The sequence below is a fragment of the Eublepharis macularius genome, chromosome 8 (assembly GCF_028583425.1).
Source record: "Eublepharis macularius isolate TG4126 chromosome 8, MPM_Emac_v1.0, whole genome shotgun sequence".
In the NCBI taxonomy this organism is placed as follows: domain Eukaryota; kingdom Metazoa; phylum Chordata; class Lepidosauria; order Squamata; family Eublepharidae; genus Eublepharis; species Eublepharis macularius.
Window position 1 is genome coordinate 89,036,376 of NC_072797.1, and position 18,173 is coordinate 89,054,548.

Sequence of the window (18,173 nt, forward strand, 5' to 3'; positions counted from 1 at the left end):
CTTTGGAATTCTCCAGACTTCTTCCAAGGTACTTGAAAGCTGGCTTACTACTCCATGACATTTTACATTGATTCTGATTCCTAGTAAAAAAGATTTTAGTCTACTACTGCTTTTACATTTTTTGTTTCTGCTGGCAATTTTAGTCTACTGCAGTCAACTGTTTCCTTAAAACACATTATTCACATTGGTTTCTGCCACTTTATTTTTATTAACTACATTCCTCCTTCCAAGGAACTCACAGTAAATCATTCTCCCCCTACTACTTAATCTACATGACAACGCTGCTAGGTGGCAATTTGAACTTGAGCCTGGCCTAGCACACTGTTTTTACACTCACCCCTTTTTGTCTCCTCTCCTTTGTTTCTTGTTTAACCTTTGATTGTAAGCCCATGAGCAGCCTTGTGTCCTCTGAGGTATGGTGGGCTGTGCTTATCTACCTTGGGTTCCAGTCTGTGACCAGCATGCAAAGAAATTCAGGTAGTTTCAGCAGCAAGTCTCTTTATTGCTTCCAGTTGGGGGGGAAACACTTATTAATGAAGAAGAACACTAATAACACACTAAGGGATTACAACCGCAGCACCAAAACACAAGACCACAGTGAGGCCCCTCCCACCCAGGTCTTGAAGAGAAAACAAACTCTTTCTTGAGGACTCAAAGCTAGAGGCAGCATTTGTCACAAGCAGGGCCTGCTTTATTTTTAATTGTATGGAGTGCTCAGTTACTTGGACACTTCATCAATAACACATTAATACTCTTGATACTATTGGTATACACCCTTAGCCCACTTGGGGGTCTCACCCCAGGAGTTGAAGACCAATGTTACAGAGGATTTCCTGTGATAGCTCAGCTCTTCCTCCTGCTGTGCTTGAGAGATTGCTCCACCTCCTGCAAGATGCATTTTTGTAGGCTAGGGGAGGGGAAGACCAAGCCAGTTCAGGAAGGTTTAGAACTGACTGTCAGTGCTTCAGGGAGGAGGCTGCCAGAAGTTGTATATCTCACCTGTGATGCACTAGGCTGAAGACTGATGAAAAAGTTTCCCCTTTGTTTTTTTTTTATTGCTCTCAGATTTCTTTCTTGTTGCTGTGATTCCTGTGAGTGGAATTAAAGTAACTGCATAGAAAAACTGTTTAATCTCTGCATTACCTTTGAAGTTCTTTGCCATAGGAAAATGACTTGGGGACAATACACTAGGTAAGTCTGTTTGTCATCATGACTCTAGCCTATTATTGTCTTGATTTTACTCGTACATTTTGTTTTTTATATGTTGGAAGTGTAAATTTCAAAAAGGTGTAGAAGCAAAACAATATCATTTTCCGATCTTGGTCCTAGGATGTTATGATTTCTACTAGTTTATCATGTTGTATTAAGGAACTGAAACAATTGTTCAGGGTTGATGGCATTATAGAAAGAGAATGATTAGACTAGTATCAGTTTTGGCCAAAATGTTCAATTGTATCTCATTTTTTTGTGATCCAAAGCTTGTTTATTTCCATGATGTGTTTTGGTGAGTTCAATGCAATTTACTGCCTAGTAGACATGCTTAAGGGTTGCACTTTTCATTAGCATTGTGTTCTTTATATACTAAATGTTTCTTTCTGTTGGACCTTTTCTATATATGCTCAGTTTCTCTTGCTTTTCATTTATAGGTTTGTTTTAATAGGGGCACTGGCCTTGCAGAATATCCACTTTGGAAAAGGTGAGGAACGTTTTTTGTTTCTGTCTTCTGCCATTTGTTAGTCTTGACACTATATGTAATATATGAATATATAGACTTGTGTTTGTATAGGTACACCCTTTTTTAAAAAAAAGGTCCTCTGTTTTATTTTGTACTGGACAAGGCTACAAAGAGAAAGAACACAGTCATAACAGTGGGGAAAGTGCTGATGCTGCAGCACAAAAGCATCGTACAAAAGACCAAGCCACAACATTAAATATCTTCAACAATATGAATCAGAACTATGAGAGCAGAAAGCAACAAAACTCTAGGGCACTGGTTCCTTTCACTGGACTTACAGAAAGTAAGTACTTCTATGACTTTTTCCATCTTTATATACTATGCAAACATGTAATACTTAATGTAATACTTAATTGTATACTCAAAAGTAAATTCCACTGATTTCAATGGGACTTACCCCCCTCAGTAACTGTGTTTAGTATTGCAGCCATGATTATCTTCATTATATAGAGGGACTTCACAGCGATCTGAATCATAAGGACTCAAAGGTATCCCCAAGAGTCATCCAGTCTAACCCTCTGCACAGTGCAGGAAATTCACGGCTCTCCTCCCCTATTCCTGCATGTGTGGATAATTTGTAACATGCACAGTGTAGTGGTTGGAGGTGGGGAATCTGGGTTTAAATCCCCACTCTCCCAAGAAGCTTGCTGAGTGAACTGGTCACTCGATTTCAGCCTGACCTACTTCAGAAGGTTGTTGCAGGGACACCCAAATACATCAACTGAGCTCCTTGGAGAAAGGGTGAGTTAAAATATAGATATAAATAAATGACAGTAACTATTTTTCCAAGTAATTTTTACTAGTGAGCAACTGAGGCCCATTTGGGAGGGTTGCAGTGGTAGTGTTCCATAGTGGGTAAGGTATACTCAGTGTTGGACTGAGATCTGGGTTCAGATCTCTACTCTAGCATGGCTGGGTGACCTTGGGCCAATTACCAACTCTGTCTGATCTTTTCTAAGATTGCCAGCTACTTGGAAGAGAAAGGCCCTGTCCCTTTTATATTGGTTTGATGGAATTATATTTTTCTTCCATGTCATGAAAAGCTTACCTTGCCCATTTCCATATATTAAGCCTCTGTTCAAATACAGGACATTTATTTCTTCCATTTGTTTAGACATATCTTTTCTGAAGCTGAAATAAGAATAATTAGTCCTGTGGAGCTTATGTACAAGTTACCACCAGATATAATGGTTCCCCAGTACTCCATTCTGAAATTCATTGCTGAGCAGCTGTTTCAAGAGACCCTTTAAAGCAAGTGCCCCTGGAAAGATGAATTACAGTTTGATCCTAAGTCAATTTGTTCAGAAGTGAGTCCTACTAAGTTCAATAGTACTCACTTTCCTGTAAATGAGTTTAGGATTGCAGCTATGCAGCACAAAATCAATGGACTTTTTACTCAGAATTAAGTCCTACTATTCTTAATGAAGCTTACTCCTAAGTAAATGTTAATAGGACTGTGACCTTAATTGTTACATTCTGCACTGATAGATGGAGTTAATTCAGATCTAGTTCACAACCATCTGCTCTAACTTCCCAGTGCATATTTGCAGAGAACCTAATAATCTAATATATCTCTATGCCACATTGTTGATACATGTGCACTGGACCCTTGTTTGGTGTGCCAGGTTGTGTATAATTCCTGCACTAAGTGCAACAGTAAATGTTCAGTACAAATGAAGATGCAATCAGCATCTCAATGAAACCCAAACAGCAAAAAAGTAATTCATTTTTATAGAACTGGTGTTCGTGTAGCACCCCAGCCCTCGCAGAAGTTGTCCTGACCAGTCAGGCTTCTCCACTTACTTCAACTAAACGGCTTCATTGGAGAGACCCTAGTTCCACTGCATCGATGATTTCAGGCCAATAATTCTTATGTTAAACAACCTTACAAGGTTATTGTAAGGGTCAAGTGAGGGATTATCATGTATACTATCCTGAGCTACTTAGAGGAACTGTAGGATAAAAATGCAGTAAATAATAAAATATTATGGAGCCCTTGGAGGTGGAGCAGCCTGATACAGATACTGGATCCTTTGTTTCTAAAACGAATTCTTGGATGGGGGCAAGTGGATTCAAGGAGCAGTGAAGTGGTTTTCATTTAATACGCATGCTGCAATCTGAGGCACTATGATTGTCAACTCCAACTTGAGAAGTTCCTGGAGATTTGGGTGCAGAGACTGGGGAGCAGATGGAGCTCAGCAGGGTTGTAATACCATCCTCTGAAGCTGCCATTTCTTCCAGGGTAACTTGGAGATCAGTTGTAATTCCAGCAGACCTCCAGGCCCCGCCTGGAGGTTGGCAACCTTATGAGGCACAGTTATGTGGGGGGAGGTCAGTCCCATTGAATTCTATAAGGAAGAAAATATATAATATCACCTATGTACTCTAATTTGGGAGTAAATCACACGGAACTTCATAGAACTACCTCGAGTCAACATTGATCTAGGATCCTGTTCTTAGTTTTGTCTAAGAAATATTGGTGTCCATGTTGTGTTTCCATAACTGGATTAAAAACTCTATTCATGAGCTCCAAACATGGCTCAAGAATTGTCTTTACTTTATAAGATAATGTGTACATATGAGCATGATAAGTAAGGAATATGTTCCATTCTATTCTTCTAAAAACACAAGCAGAAATGGTTTTCAATTATATAATTTGTACATTAATTTTCCACAGGCATAAAACTGGCTGTAAAAAAGTGTACATTGCACAACCAGTGTCAAATCTTTTTCACAATTTCCAAAAGTTTAGCAGTTCAGCTCAAATCTGATTTTCATTATTTTGGTGAATCTCTGGGTCATAGTAAAATAAAGGAAAATATAGTGGCAATTGTTTTTTAAAGCAGATTTATTTGAGTGATGAGTGAGATCTGCTTCTGTCCAAGTGATGTGTGTAGTTATATACACATACAACATGTCAGGGGTTGCTGCTGGGACTTTCAGTAATCCCTAGTAGTTTGCTTCTAATCCTTATCTAAACAAACTGGGCTTAACTGAACAAACACTTTTAACAGGCAGCTAATTTTATTGTTCCCTTAAGGACAATAAAATTCAATCTTGGTAAGATCCTTTGGCAGCTAGGGAGACCCAAGGAAGTGAGTGAGAAAGTAGGTTCAAAGAGAGGACTAATTCTTGGTAAACTGTGGAATATTCACTTTCAGGTAAAACACTTAACCGGCATTGCTGTCAAAATGGAGGGACCTGTATCCTGGGTAGCTTTTGTGCATGCCCCAAATACTTCACTGGCAGATATTGTGAGTGGGATGAACGGAAGAGGTATGGAAGCAGGCTAGAAAGCATGAGTTCCTAGGGTGGGAGGGAGAGTTCATGTAATATAGTAAAAGGTTGAATCTTCTGATTTGTCATTAACAGCAACTGTGGCCCATTTACACATGGTGAATGGATACGAAAAAGTTGCCAGCTGTGTCGATGTGGCTATGGTGTTCTACACTGTCTAGCTGATCAAACTCAAAACTGTGGTAAGGAGGATGTTCTTGGAAAATCACTGACAGATAGAGGATGAAGGTAGCTATGTTGGTTCAAAGCAACAGCCATGTAGTAACTTATATTGGTGGTGGTGGAGAGTGCCATCAAGTCATAGCTGATTTATGCCAACCCCTAATGGGGTTTTCAAGGCAAGAGACTACCAGAGGTGGTTTGCTGTTGCCTGTCTCTGCAACCCTGATCTTCTTCGCTGGAGGTCTCTCATACAATTGCTAGCTCAGGTCGATCCTGCTTAGCTTCTGAGATCTGATGAGACCAGGCTTATATTAGTTCTAATCAAATTAACACAAAACCGTGTGCCAGTTTGAGATTTTAGACCTTGTTCTTGAGGCTGCTTCTCTGTATCCTCTGTAGAATGCTAGGTAGACAATGAACAGAGTAATGCTGGGCAGAGCTAGCATCATGTTATACCTTTGACCTTTTGGAAAGGGGCAATGGCAAACTCCAATTGAAAATAAAAAATAGTAGTTGATTAAAAGTGTCTCTGAAACCAAATAGGGCAATGTCCAACAAGGTATGGATCCAGCCTAAATCTCATGTTACTCAGTCCTAAAGCAGTTATCAAAAACATAGTCAGTCACATACATATATCTGAAAATGGTTTAGGACTGGTTTGCTACGCCACAATGTTATAAAAGTACTATAAACTACTATGAGGCATTGTGCTAGTACCTTCTTAGGAAAAGGAGATAGAAATGATGAGACAATAAAAATGTCTTCTTTCGCCATACACCTCATGCTGATCACCACTGAGGTGTTTTGGAGCTGAATACTCTACATAATGTATCAACAAGCCCTCAGAAGGCTAGTGGAATGCCTGAAACCCCCGAGACAGCAGAAGCATAGAGAAACCACGGGAAATAGCAGGAATACCTGGTGAATTCTGGCCTGAGTCATCTAGAAGTTCAGATTAGATTATCATAATGGTCCCTTCTGGCTTGTCTATGAAATCCAGGCATTGATGAGTATCTGTTATTTAAATACTTTAGCTAATTGAAGTCCTTCATTGGGCAATTAGGCTCAACAAGGAACTAGCTCTGCTTCTACTTATATGTAAAACAACTTGTGCTTGTAATTTTTACTACTCTCTCATGCATCAGCCCTGAGGTCAAAAACCCAGCAGGAATTATTCTCTGCTGGGTCTCCGCAGGGCCTGATTTTTGAACGACACAATTACATCTCAACTCTGCCTTTGCAGGTTAGGTCTCCTGTAAGTAAAATTTAATTTATTTATAGTCTGCCATTCTCATTGAGACTCAAGGTAGATCCCACAGTGCAAGTCAATAAGAAAAAATGCTAGGACATTCAGTGAACAAATACAATATGATGTATTGTCAAAGGCTTTCATGGCCGGAGAACGATGGCTGTTGTGGGTTTTCCGGACTGTATTGCCGTGGTCTTGGCATTGTAGTTCCTGATGTTTCGCCAGCAGCTGTGGCTGGCATCTTTGGTGCTACACCTCTGAAGATGCCAGCCACAGCTGCTGGCGAAACGTCAGGAACTACAATGCCAAGACCACGGCAATACAGCCCGGAAAACCCACAACAGCCAAATACAATATGATCAAAAGCTAGAATATTCCATGGACAAAAACAATAGGGTATGGGCTGCAGAAATTTGAAGGGCGTAAATCAGAAACACAGAGGAGAAACATTGCTGAAACAGAGGATAAGTAATTGAATATGGCATCTTTAACAATGTGGAAACTACCCAGTAGGAATATACCTACATCAACAGACACTGCCTAGTAGAACAGTCTATAGTTCCTGTCCCTATCCAAGGCATCTGTCTAAGCCAATTCTTCCAGCACAGCCCTATTACCTGAGTAAAAAAGCTGTCCTGAATAATTCAATATAGTTTTAACAGCTTTATTATAGGCAGAAATTCTCTTATAGGAGAACTTCATCTGTCAGTCATACAACCATTAAGGAAATAAAAGGAGGAGTGAGATAAATTGAACTTATTTATTTTTACTTATTGGAAACATTTATTAGCCACCTTTCTACCTTACAGAACTCAAAGCAGCTTACAATGTAAATAACACAGTAAACATAAAAATACCTAAACCCATAATTTTAAAATCACTATTTAAAACTACCAATAAGTAAAAACTAACTAATTGAACATTGTCCTGAACCTTGTTTTCATGGTAGTTATAAGGACAAAGGGCAGATCCTTGTCTTTTTGAAGTTTTACTGTTGGAGCAAGTGTGTACAACTTTTGAAAATTCAGTCTTCTTTAAGTAGCCTGGAATTAGTTTGTGAATGTTTTATAATGAGTATGGCGCATATGAACTGCACAAAATATCCATTTTCTAATTATTCCTGGCTCACATATGGAAATTGAGTTTATCAATGGCATTTTTTCTCCACTGATCTTGAACATGTTTTTAATTACCAGAATTTATTCTGGATTCAACCTGTCGGTTAATTATACTGGAATTTTTTTAAAAAAAATGTTCCACCTTTCCTCCAAAGAAGCCAGGAATATTAGGGTTTTTTTCACCATTTACTCCCACAGTTAAGGTTGACAGCAAATGACTGGTTCTGGCTTTGAAGTGAGCTTCATGGCTGAATTAGAATTTGGCTGCCCTGCACTTATCCCAGAGATCTCCAGTGTGGTGCCTATAGATGCCATGGCACCTGCTGCCACCTTTCCTGTTGCCTGCCAACAGTTTTTAGAAAGTGAGTTGGGCCAGATGGGGCTTTGTCCCAGCAGGGTTTCTGATTGGCTGTGTAGATTTTTTTTAAAGTTGCTTCTTCAACAGCTGCCACCACAGCACAGGAGTTTTCAGTGTGTTATTGTATTTAAATAATATGCTCACTTAAAAAGGCATGCTGATAAACAGCTTCTGTCTGAAATGTTTATGAGTTACTATTAGAGTTATACATAACTTTGCTCTATGACATTTTGTAGTTGGCTTCACCTCTGAAGGCATTTTGTGATTGTGCCCACCATCCTGTGTCAGAATTCCAAGGGTGCCCATGTAACCACTTTGGTTGGATTCTATGGGACTAAATTAGAAATCAAACTTGCAAGACAATTGTAAATTAAGAAATGTATTTAAGTCAAAACCTTTCAACAGCCAGAACATTACAAGTAGATTTTCATAATTGAATACATAGGTGTAACAGAGAACAGAAACTTGCAACAAATAGTGTCTTTGCAATGGATTGTTTCTTGGTAACAATTCAGGGTAAGGAAAGTCCAACTTTTCTGGTCCACCAATTGTCAGAATCGTTTGATACAGTCCTCTTGATTAAAGGAACAAACTGGAACCTAGGCTTCAGGCTTCAACTTAGAAATTACAGCCCTTACTCAAGGTGATAAGAGAACATATAATTTTATCAAGAACCCTAGCAACCATCCTCCTCCTCAGCTGCTCAGCTCTAGACACTGACTCTGCCCTACTAGGCTTCACTGACAAGCTCATGAGGGTTACACCCACAGGATCAAAAGGTTAGGAACTCCAGACTTACAACATACTAGCTCTTATTTGTTTTATTCATTTATACCCTTTATTTATACCCCATTTTCCTCCCCAACAGAGGGAAGAAGGCAACATGGTATAGCCTGATCTTGTCAGATCTCAGAAGCTAAGCAAGGTCTGTACTTAAATGGGAGGCCATTAAGGCAGACCCTGCAGAGGAAGGCAATGGCAAGCCATCTCTGCTTCTCACTTGCTATAAAAGCCCTTTACTGGATCACCATAAATCATTTGTGACTTGACAGCATATATATGCATACTTTTCTCCCCAATGGAGAGTGAAAGAGGCTTACAACATTCGTATCCTCACAATAACTCTGTGAAATAAGTTAGGCTGAGATTGTATGACTGGTCCAAGGTCATCCAGCAAACTTCCATGGCAGAGCAGCAATTCAAACCTGAGTCTCCAAGATCCTAGTCCAACACTAACCAAGGCACCTAACTGTTCCACTGCATCACACAGTTGTTATAGAGTTTCTCTCTTCTCTCTAAATGATCACATTTCATTACAAGTGGTGGTGGTGGAGAGTACCGTCAAGTCATAGCCGACTTATGGTGCTCCCTGGAGATCCCTGGTAAGGTTTCCATGACAGGAGACTAACAGAGGTGGTTTGCCATTGTGTGCCCCTGCAACCTTTGTCTTTGTTGGAGGTCTCCCATCCAATTACTAACCAAGCATGACCCTGCATAGCTTCCAAGATCTGATGAAATTAATCCAAGCAAGCTCTGGCCAAATGGAAGAGGGCAATTACTCAAGGTATGTGGAACACTGGGTAAATACAAGTCATAAAAAATATAAAACCTGTCCAGATTGGGTATTAATCCCCTCCCCACTCATTTTTGAATCTTCCTGACGTAAAAAGCTCATTCCTTCAACAAGATGATGTCTTTCTCCTTCACATTCCATCATAGCCAAAGGAATTACTGTATCGCCAGTATATTTGGAATGTGGACTCCCGTCTATGTCCATATGCAATTAAAAGCATATCCCACTGATTTTAGTGGGACTTTTGTTGCCACTCAGTTAATTAGAATTAGGCAGTGACTTGAAACTAATTATTTGTGAGAAAATTATCTTTAAAATATGCGATCCACAGAAATGAGTCCAGATTTTAGATGTTAATCTCTGCTGCCTACTTTTTCCTCATCTGAGAAAGGGTTAAGAATGTACTGACAGTCTATTGGCTAAGCTCTTTGCTAGTGGTTTTATTTACTTTTGATTATTGTGTGATTAATGCCTGCAAGAGCTGATAAGTTGTTATCAGTTGTTCCTCAAAGGGTCCTCAGTGACCTCTATTTGCATTTTTCCTCAAATAATAGAATCTGTGATTGGCTTCAACAGTTGATAGCTTTAACTTAAGTACCTGCTAGGAGGAAATTGGAAAATCTGTTGACATTATTTGTATGGTGTCACACACATACCCTTAACTAGCTATTCTTTCTTTTTTCTTTTCTCAGCTGTAAGAGAGGAAGAGGAATTTATTCATTTGCGTTCAAATTGCCTAGGATTACAGCAAACAATGTGTTTTTTTCTTATCCTAGTGGCCTGCTTCTTCACATTCTTTTGCACCAAACTCTTCTAGCAACTGTGAAAGACTCTGTTTATTAAGACTGGGACTTCTGCAATGATTTGCTTTACAGATTAAACCTGCAATTTTGGGGTTTTTTTTTTTAAAAAGCAGGAAGACGGGAGATTGTTTTAAAAACCAACCTTACTTACCTACCTGTTAAACAGGATCTTTTTAGAGTTTTAAAAATTGCTATGCATATTTTTAAAACCTAATTTTAATCTTGTCATATATTTAGCATTAACTACCTCACATCTGAACTCTGAAGTATTCGTATATCAATCTAAATGCAAGATTGGAAGAAGAACCAAAAGCTGTAGATAATAGCTGAAAATAAGTGTTTGCTTCCTAAGCCTGTCCTGTCTCATACCTACATAAGAGTTACAACTGTTCTTTGTAGGGAATAAGGAAGCTGTTGCATTTGAAAAGGGTATACTGTTTCAGCAATCATAGTTATTCTGGACATTAGAATCACTCAGTGACTCTTTAACACTGGTTCTCCTGGAATATTCAGAAATGCATATTATTCAGCCTGCCTTTCTAACTGAAACTCAAGGTGGATATACAATGCTGGAATTGTCAGTAATAATGTTACCCTTTGAGAAGAGCAAGCTTTACAAGAGTTAGGGGCTCTTTCAAAGAGTAGTCTCAGGATGAAACCATTGGGGAAGTAATAGTGTGACCAGGATTAGTAAAAGGCTTGTTAATGAATAGTGCTGTGTTGCATGAATGTTAGTTATTTCTGTTTGAATCTGATTTAAGCAGTTTTTTGTTTTCTGAAATATTCTCTTCCAATGGAAGAAAAGTCTTTTATGCTCTGGCTTAAATATTGTAAGCATTAAATACTAGTGTATATTCTGAAATGATAAAACGTTTTAAAGATATTATACATTTATTCGAGGTGCTCTTCATTCATTCATTCCAAATTAGTAATATTTCTGGAGCGAATAGGATGGGAGGGTTTGGTCAAGTGAGACATGTTAACATCTTAATTAGTTAATTAGAAAACAGTCACATAGTTATGACCAGCCTGAGCCGTATAAGGAAGTCTGCATGAAGTGGTCCCCATGCAAATAGATACACATAAGCAGGCCGTCATGCACATTGAATTCATATACCAAAAGCTTGGCTTGAATTTAAAAACCATACATCCTATATTTGCATCTTGGCCTGCTTTGAGCTTCTTAAACACATATATATGCTTCCATCTCCTATTGTGTAAATCTTTTTTTAAAGAAAAAAAACCTATAATAAATAATGCATTTGTGCAATTTTATACCTGGACCCTGCAATAAATTTGATACAGTTTTTAAAGAACAGGCAAATGGACACAATGGTTCAAATTCACCATAGGAGGAAATAAGAGAGCTCTTAAATGAAAGAGGGAGAGACAGCAGTCCATGAATAACACAGGAAGCAAGATGACATAATACTGGTTAATATGATTGCTCTTGTAAGTTCTTGTATATACCTTAGTTGCCACATTTTGGACCAACTGAAGCTTCCAAATTATCTTCCAGGGAAGCCCAGTGTAGAACACATTGCACTAAACAAGGCAATAGTGGATGAAAATGAAGCTAGATAAAGACCCAAGATACTGGGGTAGGAGATCTTACAGATATTTCTTTGATCTTTTCTTTCTTTTTCTAAATATCTTCCAGTAATAGCACATGAAAGCCTTTGGGCAACCAATGTTTGTGTGCTGTGATTTGCCGTCATTGACTGATATATAAATTGCATTATCATCAAATTGTGAAGAAATTCAGTGTTTGCTGTAAACAGTGGTTCCAAAAGATTAAAAACAGGTACAGGAATGGCATTAGGTTGTCAGTATTGAAAAAGTATAGATAGTAAATTTTTTCAGTTGCAGTTTACTTGAAATGCATCCTAAATCTCCTTTTGTTTCAGTTACATATTTTGCATGGTCTTATACACAGGGTATTTGTATTTGCAGGATACCTTTTTCTTGTCTGTGGAGGCCTGTTACAGGAGTGCTAGTTTAAGATTTACTTCACTGTAGCTGTTATTTTCCCAAGGACAACAACCGGACACATTGGCCATCGTCACACGGGCTTTTATTCCGTTAAATATGCAGCATGTAGCGTTACAATTGCTGTCGTTACATGACGCATTTTTCTGTCAGATTTCGTCCTCCTTGCGCTTCCAGCTGTTCACACCGTGGCGCTCTGTGCCGGCATATCGAGCAGGCACAGATAAAACTCCTCCTTTTTTTAAAAAAAAATTTTCCGTTTAATTGCGTTATAGCGTTATAGCAAAATAACAATGAAAAAACCTTGATGATAGCCCAACCTCTAATGAGCTTGATAGGCGGGCCAAGTTTTCCCGCTCATTGACCAGCCACATCATTGGATGAAAATGTTTATCTGGCGAATTTTGACTTCCATAAAGATCCCATCGTCCAGAGAAAAATCCCTGTCTGACGTGATCCCCCAATGAATCTGTATTTTACCACGTCGCAATAGCGACATAAGGTCAATTTTTTTAAAAAAAAATTACACCGCTGTATGGGAGGGACAAAATGCCGTGCGTGGAGAGATAACCCGTTATGAGGCGGTATGAATCGCTGCTGGGTGATCGCACGGATACTGATTACAGCGCGAAAAATGAGTGAGAAATAGAAATCAGACACTCGCAACAGTGACGGAATAAGGTGGGTTTTTGCAGGGAAAGAGCGCCATTTTAGCGCTAAATAAAAGCCCGTGTGACGACGGCCATTGATATCATCTTTATTTCTTTCTAGAAGTTTGCCCAGTAGACTACTTGCTGTTGATGGAACACAAATATTGGGACATCTTGCATTACAGGGAAGCAGACTTTCTGGCACCTGCTTCCCTAGCAAGGATCGTTGTGCTCTGTCTGGTGTTAGAAAGACCCTACAGTTGTAGGCTATGAATGCACTTGTGATAACAAGAAGAGAAGAATAACAAGAGGATAATTACAACAGTTTTGGAACCTGCCTTTAAGAGTTTTTTCTTAAGATCCATTGCACAATCAAATTGATGTTGTTTTTTTCTCATGCTGCATTTGGTCTGCGTACCATTCCTCATTATTGCACATCTGCTCCAAGGCTGCTGACATTTTTATGGAATAATATTCTTAATATATTTAGTAACTAAGAAGTAAGGGGCACCCAAGAGTGTAACAGCACTGTGGAAAATAATAGCTGTCATTTATTTTGGAAAATCAGTTTCTCCAGGCTTTCATGGTTATTAAAGATATTTGGACCCAGAACAGGCAACACTTCGATGGAAAATCCCTAGATCAAGCATTGTGCCTATAGTATAAAGGAATTCATTGCCTATCTAACAGTATTAGGCACACTAAAGTAACAGAGAAAGTGTAGCCAACTCACAGTATGACTGCGTGCCTGCCTCCTCAGAGATACATGTTTCTTTATAGGAGTGTGATCTTCCATAGATTTTCATATTTTGTCATTGAAAAATGACTTAACTATTATTTCAGGAAGCACTTTGATTTACCCACCTGCTCCAGGAAAATCTTCAAGATACTTCCTCTCCCCATTTCCACCCAATCCAGTATTCAATTCCTCTTCACTTCCACAGATACCATTGTCAACGGTTATTCTCACAAACTTTTCTCTGTACTTCCATCGTGATTTTTTATGTCGCATAATTTTATACTTAAATGATATCTCTTTCTAGCTGTCAATTTGTATATAATAATAGAAAAGTAAGATAAGAACCTAAATCTTGTTGCTACTCGTTTCAACCACGGCAGCTACATGTTTCAGAGTTCTTGTCATAGGAAAATAGTTTCAGGTGAATAGCTGTGTTGGTCTGTAGTAAAAGAGCAAGATTTCAGTCCAGTAGCACTTTGGAAACCAACTAGATTGCCAGGGTGTGAGCTTTTCAGAGTCAAAGTTCTCTTTATCAGACACATAACTTACTCTTCAAATTTCCCAATTTTAAAATATCATTTTTCTCTCAGTTTGTATTATTTTGATGCCTAAGCCAATTTAAGCCAAAGAGTACAGCAGGCATCAAAAAGATTTTTTTTGTTCTTCCCAAGTGGTATATATATATGCCTGTATAATTTGGTGCTGTCATGTTATGGTGACATTCTTACACACACTGATACACACAAAATTGTTTATCTTAGGGGTTTTGTGGGGAAGGAAAAAAGATAGATTTATATGTGTAAAATAAATTATGGATGGATAGACCTCATACGTGTACCTTATGAAGATACAAAGATGGGATAAAAATGAGCTCTCCTAATCAAGGATTCATAATTATGAATGAGTTCCTTCCTGTGTATTTTTTTGGGTGAGGGTGGAAGTATGCTGTTCCAACACTTGACCTGTGACTTCACAATATGATGGCATGGGGCAAAGTGTGCATGTTGCACAGGGTCACACCAGGATGGGAAAAACCACACCAGCTCTCAAAAATGTATGTGTAAATGCACCACAAAGGAAACAACAAGTCAAAGGAATTCAAGCAGACTCTCTGGTTAGGCCAGAATGTCTCCACTCTTATCTGTCTCCAGCTGTTCAGGAGGGCAGATAAAAGCCAAGGCTCCTCTACCATGTAGGCCAAATTGTTCTTCTAGCAAAGTAAGTTACAAGCACTTGAGTGAAGATTGTTTATAGTGAACACTAAAGTTTGCACCACAACTCCCAGATGATTTAGAACTACCGATGATTTAGGACACCCAGCAAACAAAATGTCTAGTTGTCATGTATGCTACATAGCTCAAGTTTGGGAGAGGGTGTCAAAGAGAAATATTTATCAACCACTTCACAGCCCCCTGAAGTATTGGCTCTTTCACTCTTTGCAATTTACTTCAGAGCTAAAACAGATGGGTGCATCATGTGGCCTTCCTGGCCCTAGCCTGAAACAATCCTGTCATCAACTATTCACAGATATTAACACCATTCTTTACAGCATGCTGCTGACTGAGGCACAAAACATATATTCCTTAATGGACAGGACAGTTTTGATACCACTAGAAGACGCATCCAGACAGCTCTAATCCAGGACATTGTATGTGCAATTTTCTATTTATCCAATTCATAAAACACTTGAGACAAACCTCATTGACCACTGTATATAATAATTTATTTGTTAAGATTGTAAGTCATAACAACTATTAAACCATAAAAATAAAATTAATTGATGCTACTGTCTACTACATGGCTGTACTACATAATGCAGTCATTGCAGTTTCCCCTTTGTAGGTAACAAAGCCCATGTTGGAACAGCTAAGTGGAGCAATTTAACATTTTAAAAATCTGGAAAATGTTAACAACCATAACATTTCTAACAAATGGTCAGATAACCTAGAAGTGATGGTTTTCCAAAGTCCATTAGAGCATTCCAGAAACAGCTTTTGTTATTCCTGGTTTATATTTTAAACCCAGAAGTTTGAATGATTATCTGTCAGGGATGCTGTAGTTGCATGTTGTTGTCTTTACAGTACCTTGCCACACTGTGACTCTATGGATTTTTCACAGAGGATTTTGTCAACTTTGCTATCAACAGCTACTTCAGTGTCTCTATTTGTACAGCACATGTGCTCTTCTGGAACTATGCTATGAATGCTAAAAATGTCAATGAGTGAGGTCAGGGATATCAAGAGGATAGGCAAAGTTTTACAGCTCATTGCTTTTTCTGCTGTTAGCATGTTTCAAAAAACAGACCTGTGATCCATTTCTGAATAGCTTTGAAAGAACTGTACGAGTACATATTTGAATAATGAACAGTAGTACTAGTTAAACTCAGCATAAACCTACATCTGAGGCCTGAATGAACCATAACGCTGACTAAGGCAAAAGCATTCTCCTGGAAAACAAATTGCTGTGAAACGAGGCCCACAGAACGGTCCTTTTGCCTAGAGGTGTGATGTCAACCTTTAGATGAGGCCTACAGTTCCTAAGGGATAACGGACTTTCAGACTACAGAGACTAGTTCTCCTCTGGAGAAATAGGCAGCCTCAGTTCCTAAGGGATAACGGACTTTCAGACTACAGAGACTAGTTCTCCTCTGGAGAAATAGGCAGCCTCAGAAGGCATCAGATCCCCACTGAGCCGTTCCAAACTCCACCATCCCTAGGCAAAGGAAAACCAGACCTTACCCTTCCAGATACCAGCTGCTGGCAGGTACAGCAGTAGGAGCAAAATACAGGTTACTATCATTATGAGACATCTTGAGATTCCATTGCTCTGCCCCTGTTCCCATTGCCAAACACCACTCAGGATGATGGGGGAGGGGGGAATTTTAAAACTTGGCAGCATCACGTTGCTTCCTGTAAAAAAGGGTGATATAGAGCAGCTCTAGGAATTGCTGGAAACTCTATGGTAAAACTTGAACTTCTCTGGTAAAATCACAGAGTTTCTGGTGGAGCTCTAATTTCCAGTGATTCCTAGAGCTATCCATGTCACTTTCACACCACAGCCAGCACCTCCCCCTCCCCCATATCCCCTCCCACAACTTTCCAGCCAGTTACTAGGCACTACCTGGCAATCCTAGCAACATCACTTCCAGTTACTCAGCCAGAAATGACATTACAGCATCACACAGTACCTAGACCAGTATCCCAAACTTCCCAACAGTTGCCAGTGTTTGAGTGCTAGACAAGAGTAACAGGGGAAAGTCTTTATTAAACAAATCTTCTCATAACTCCTGAACTCGCTCTCTGATAACCCTAGGCACCACTCCAACTCTCCTGGAATTTCCCAAACCAGAGTTGGCAAACCTACTATCCCCTCTTTCAAACTCAGTTCTCCCAAACCACTCATTTTCAGCAAAACTGTCTGGAAGTTAAATGTGAGTCTTGCAGGCACATGGTTAGGGGCACCCTAATTTTCTCTAAAAAACTGGTTTATTTAGTCTGAAGATCAGATGTAATTCCAGAAAACTCTAGGCCTACCTTGAGGTTGGTAATCATACAGGAAAGGAGTTATTTGTAGGCCTAAGAAAACTGCCTAGGATAGGCTGAGGGATTACCCAATGAATGGTATCTTCCTCGGAGCTTAACATTTGTTTCCAGTAGCTTTGTGGAAGTGCTTTCCATTTCCTGTTGTAAGACAACTGCTTATATGTCTAGTAGAAAGGCTGTAACTGACTACAGCTTCAGTGGAGTTGTTGGACTGAAACCAAACAACTTGAAAAGGTAACTTCATTTGCACAAGCATAAACAGCCAGCAGGTGGCACTGATGGAAACTAGTAGGTCACTCAGACCTTCTTAGATACAACTAGCAAAGTCAATTTTAAAATAGTGACATATTCAGAATCCGTATTACCACCACTAAGATAGGTACATTTTAAATATGCCATAACCAAATATTTGAATAAAACAAGGTCATCTTCTTAAAGTGACTACAAACAACCCTTTTTCAGTCCTTCTTATCCATTTTATGTGCTTTCTGTAATGTTGTCAGGTCCACCATGGCAATCAGCAGGGAGACCTACTGGGTCTGATGGCTCACTGGCAATGTCATTTATGTTGCTGGTGACATGCTGAGGTTACTCTTCATGTGCCATGAAGTGACAACAGTGGATTGCCAGAGATACTGGGAGGTGCTCTGGTATTTGAACAAAACTAGGAGTTTAATCATAGAGTTTTTCCCAAATACCAGAGCATCTACTGGCAATGTGTTGACATCACTTGTGGGCACACAAGGAGTGATGCCAGCACATCAGGATGCTGCTGACATTCCTCACAGTTTCCCATTATTTTCCCCCTGCCATTCAGTTGAGTAGCAGCAGGCAGCAGCAGCCAGCTGAATTGTGGTGGGATCCACTGCCACCAGCAGGGCTTGGTAAGCCTATTTCTGAGGTTGAATATTTTGCCATTTCTTAAAATATATATAATTCTCACAGAATGGGAAATATG

General features: G+C 39.3%; 1 protein-coding gene across 1 annotated transcript; it reads left to right on the forward strand.

The window, feature by feature from the left end:
• The first annotated feature begins 1,168 nt into the window (after positions 1–1,168).
• Positions 1,169–10,318, forward strand: LOC129335130 (cryptic protein-like). Its single transcript, XM_054987583.1, is given in 6 exon segments — positions 1,169–1,191; positions 1,647–1,696; positions 1,839–2,018; positions 4,897–5,011; positions 5,108–5,214; positions 10,185–10,318. Coding segments are annotated over 6 exon segments (609 nt in total).
• The last annotated feature ends 7,855 nt before the right edge of the window (positions 10,319–18,173 follow it).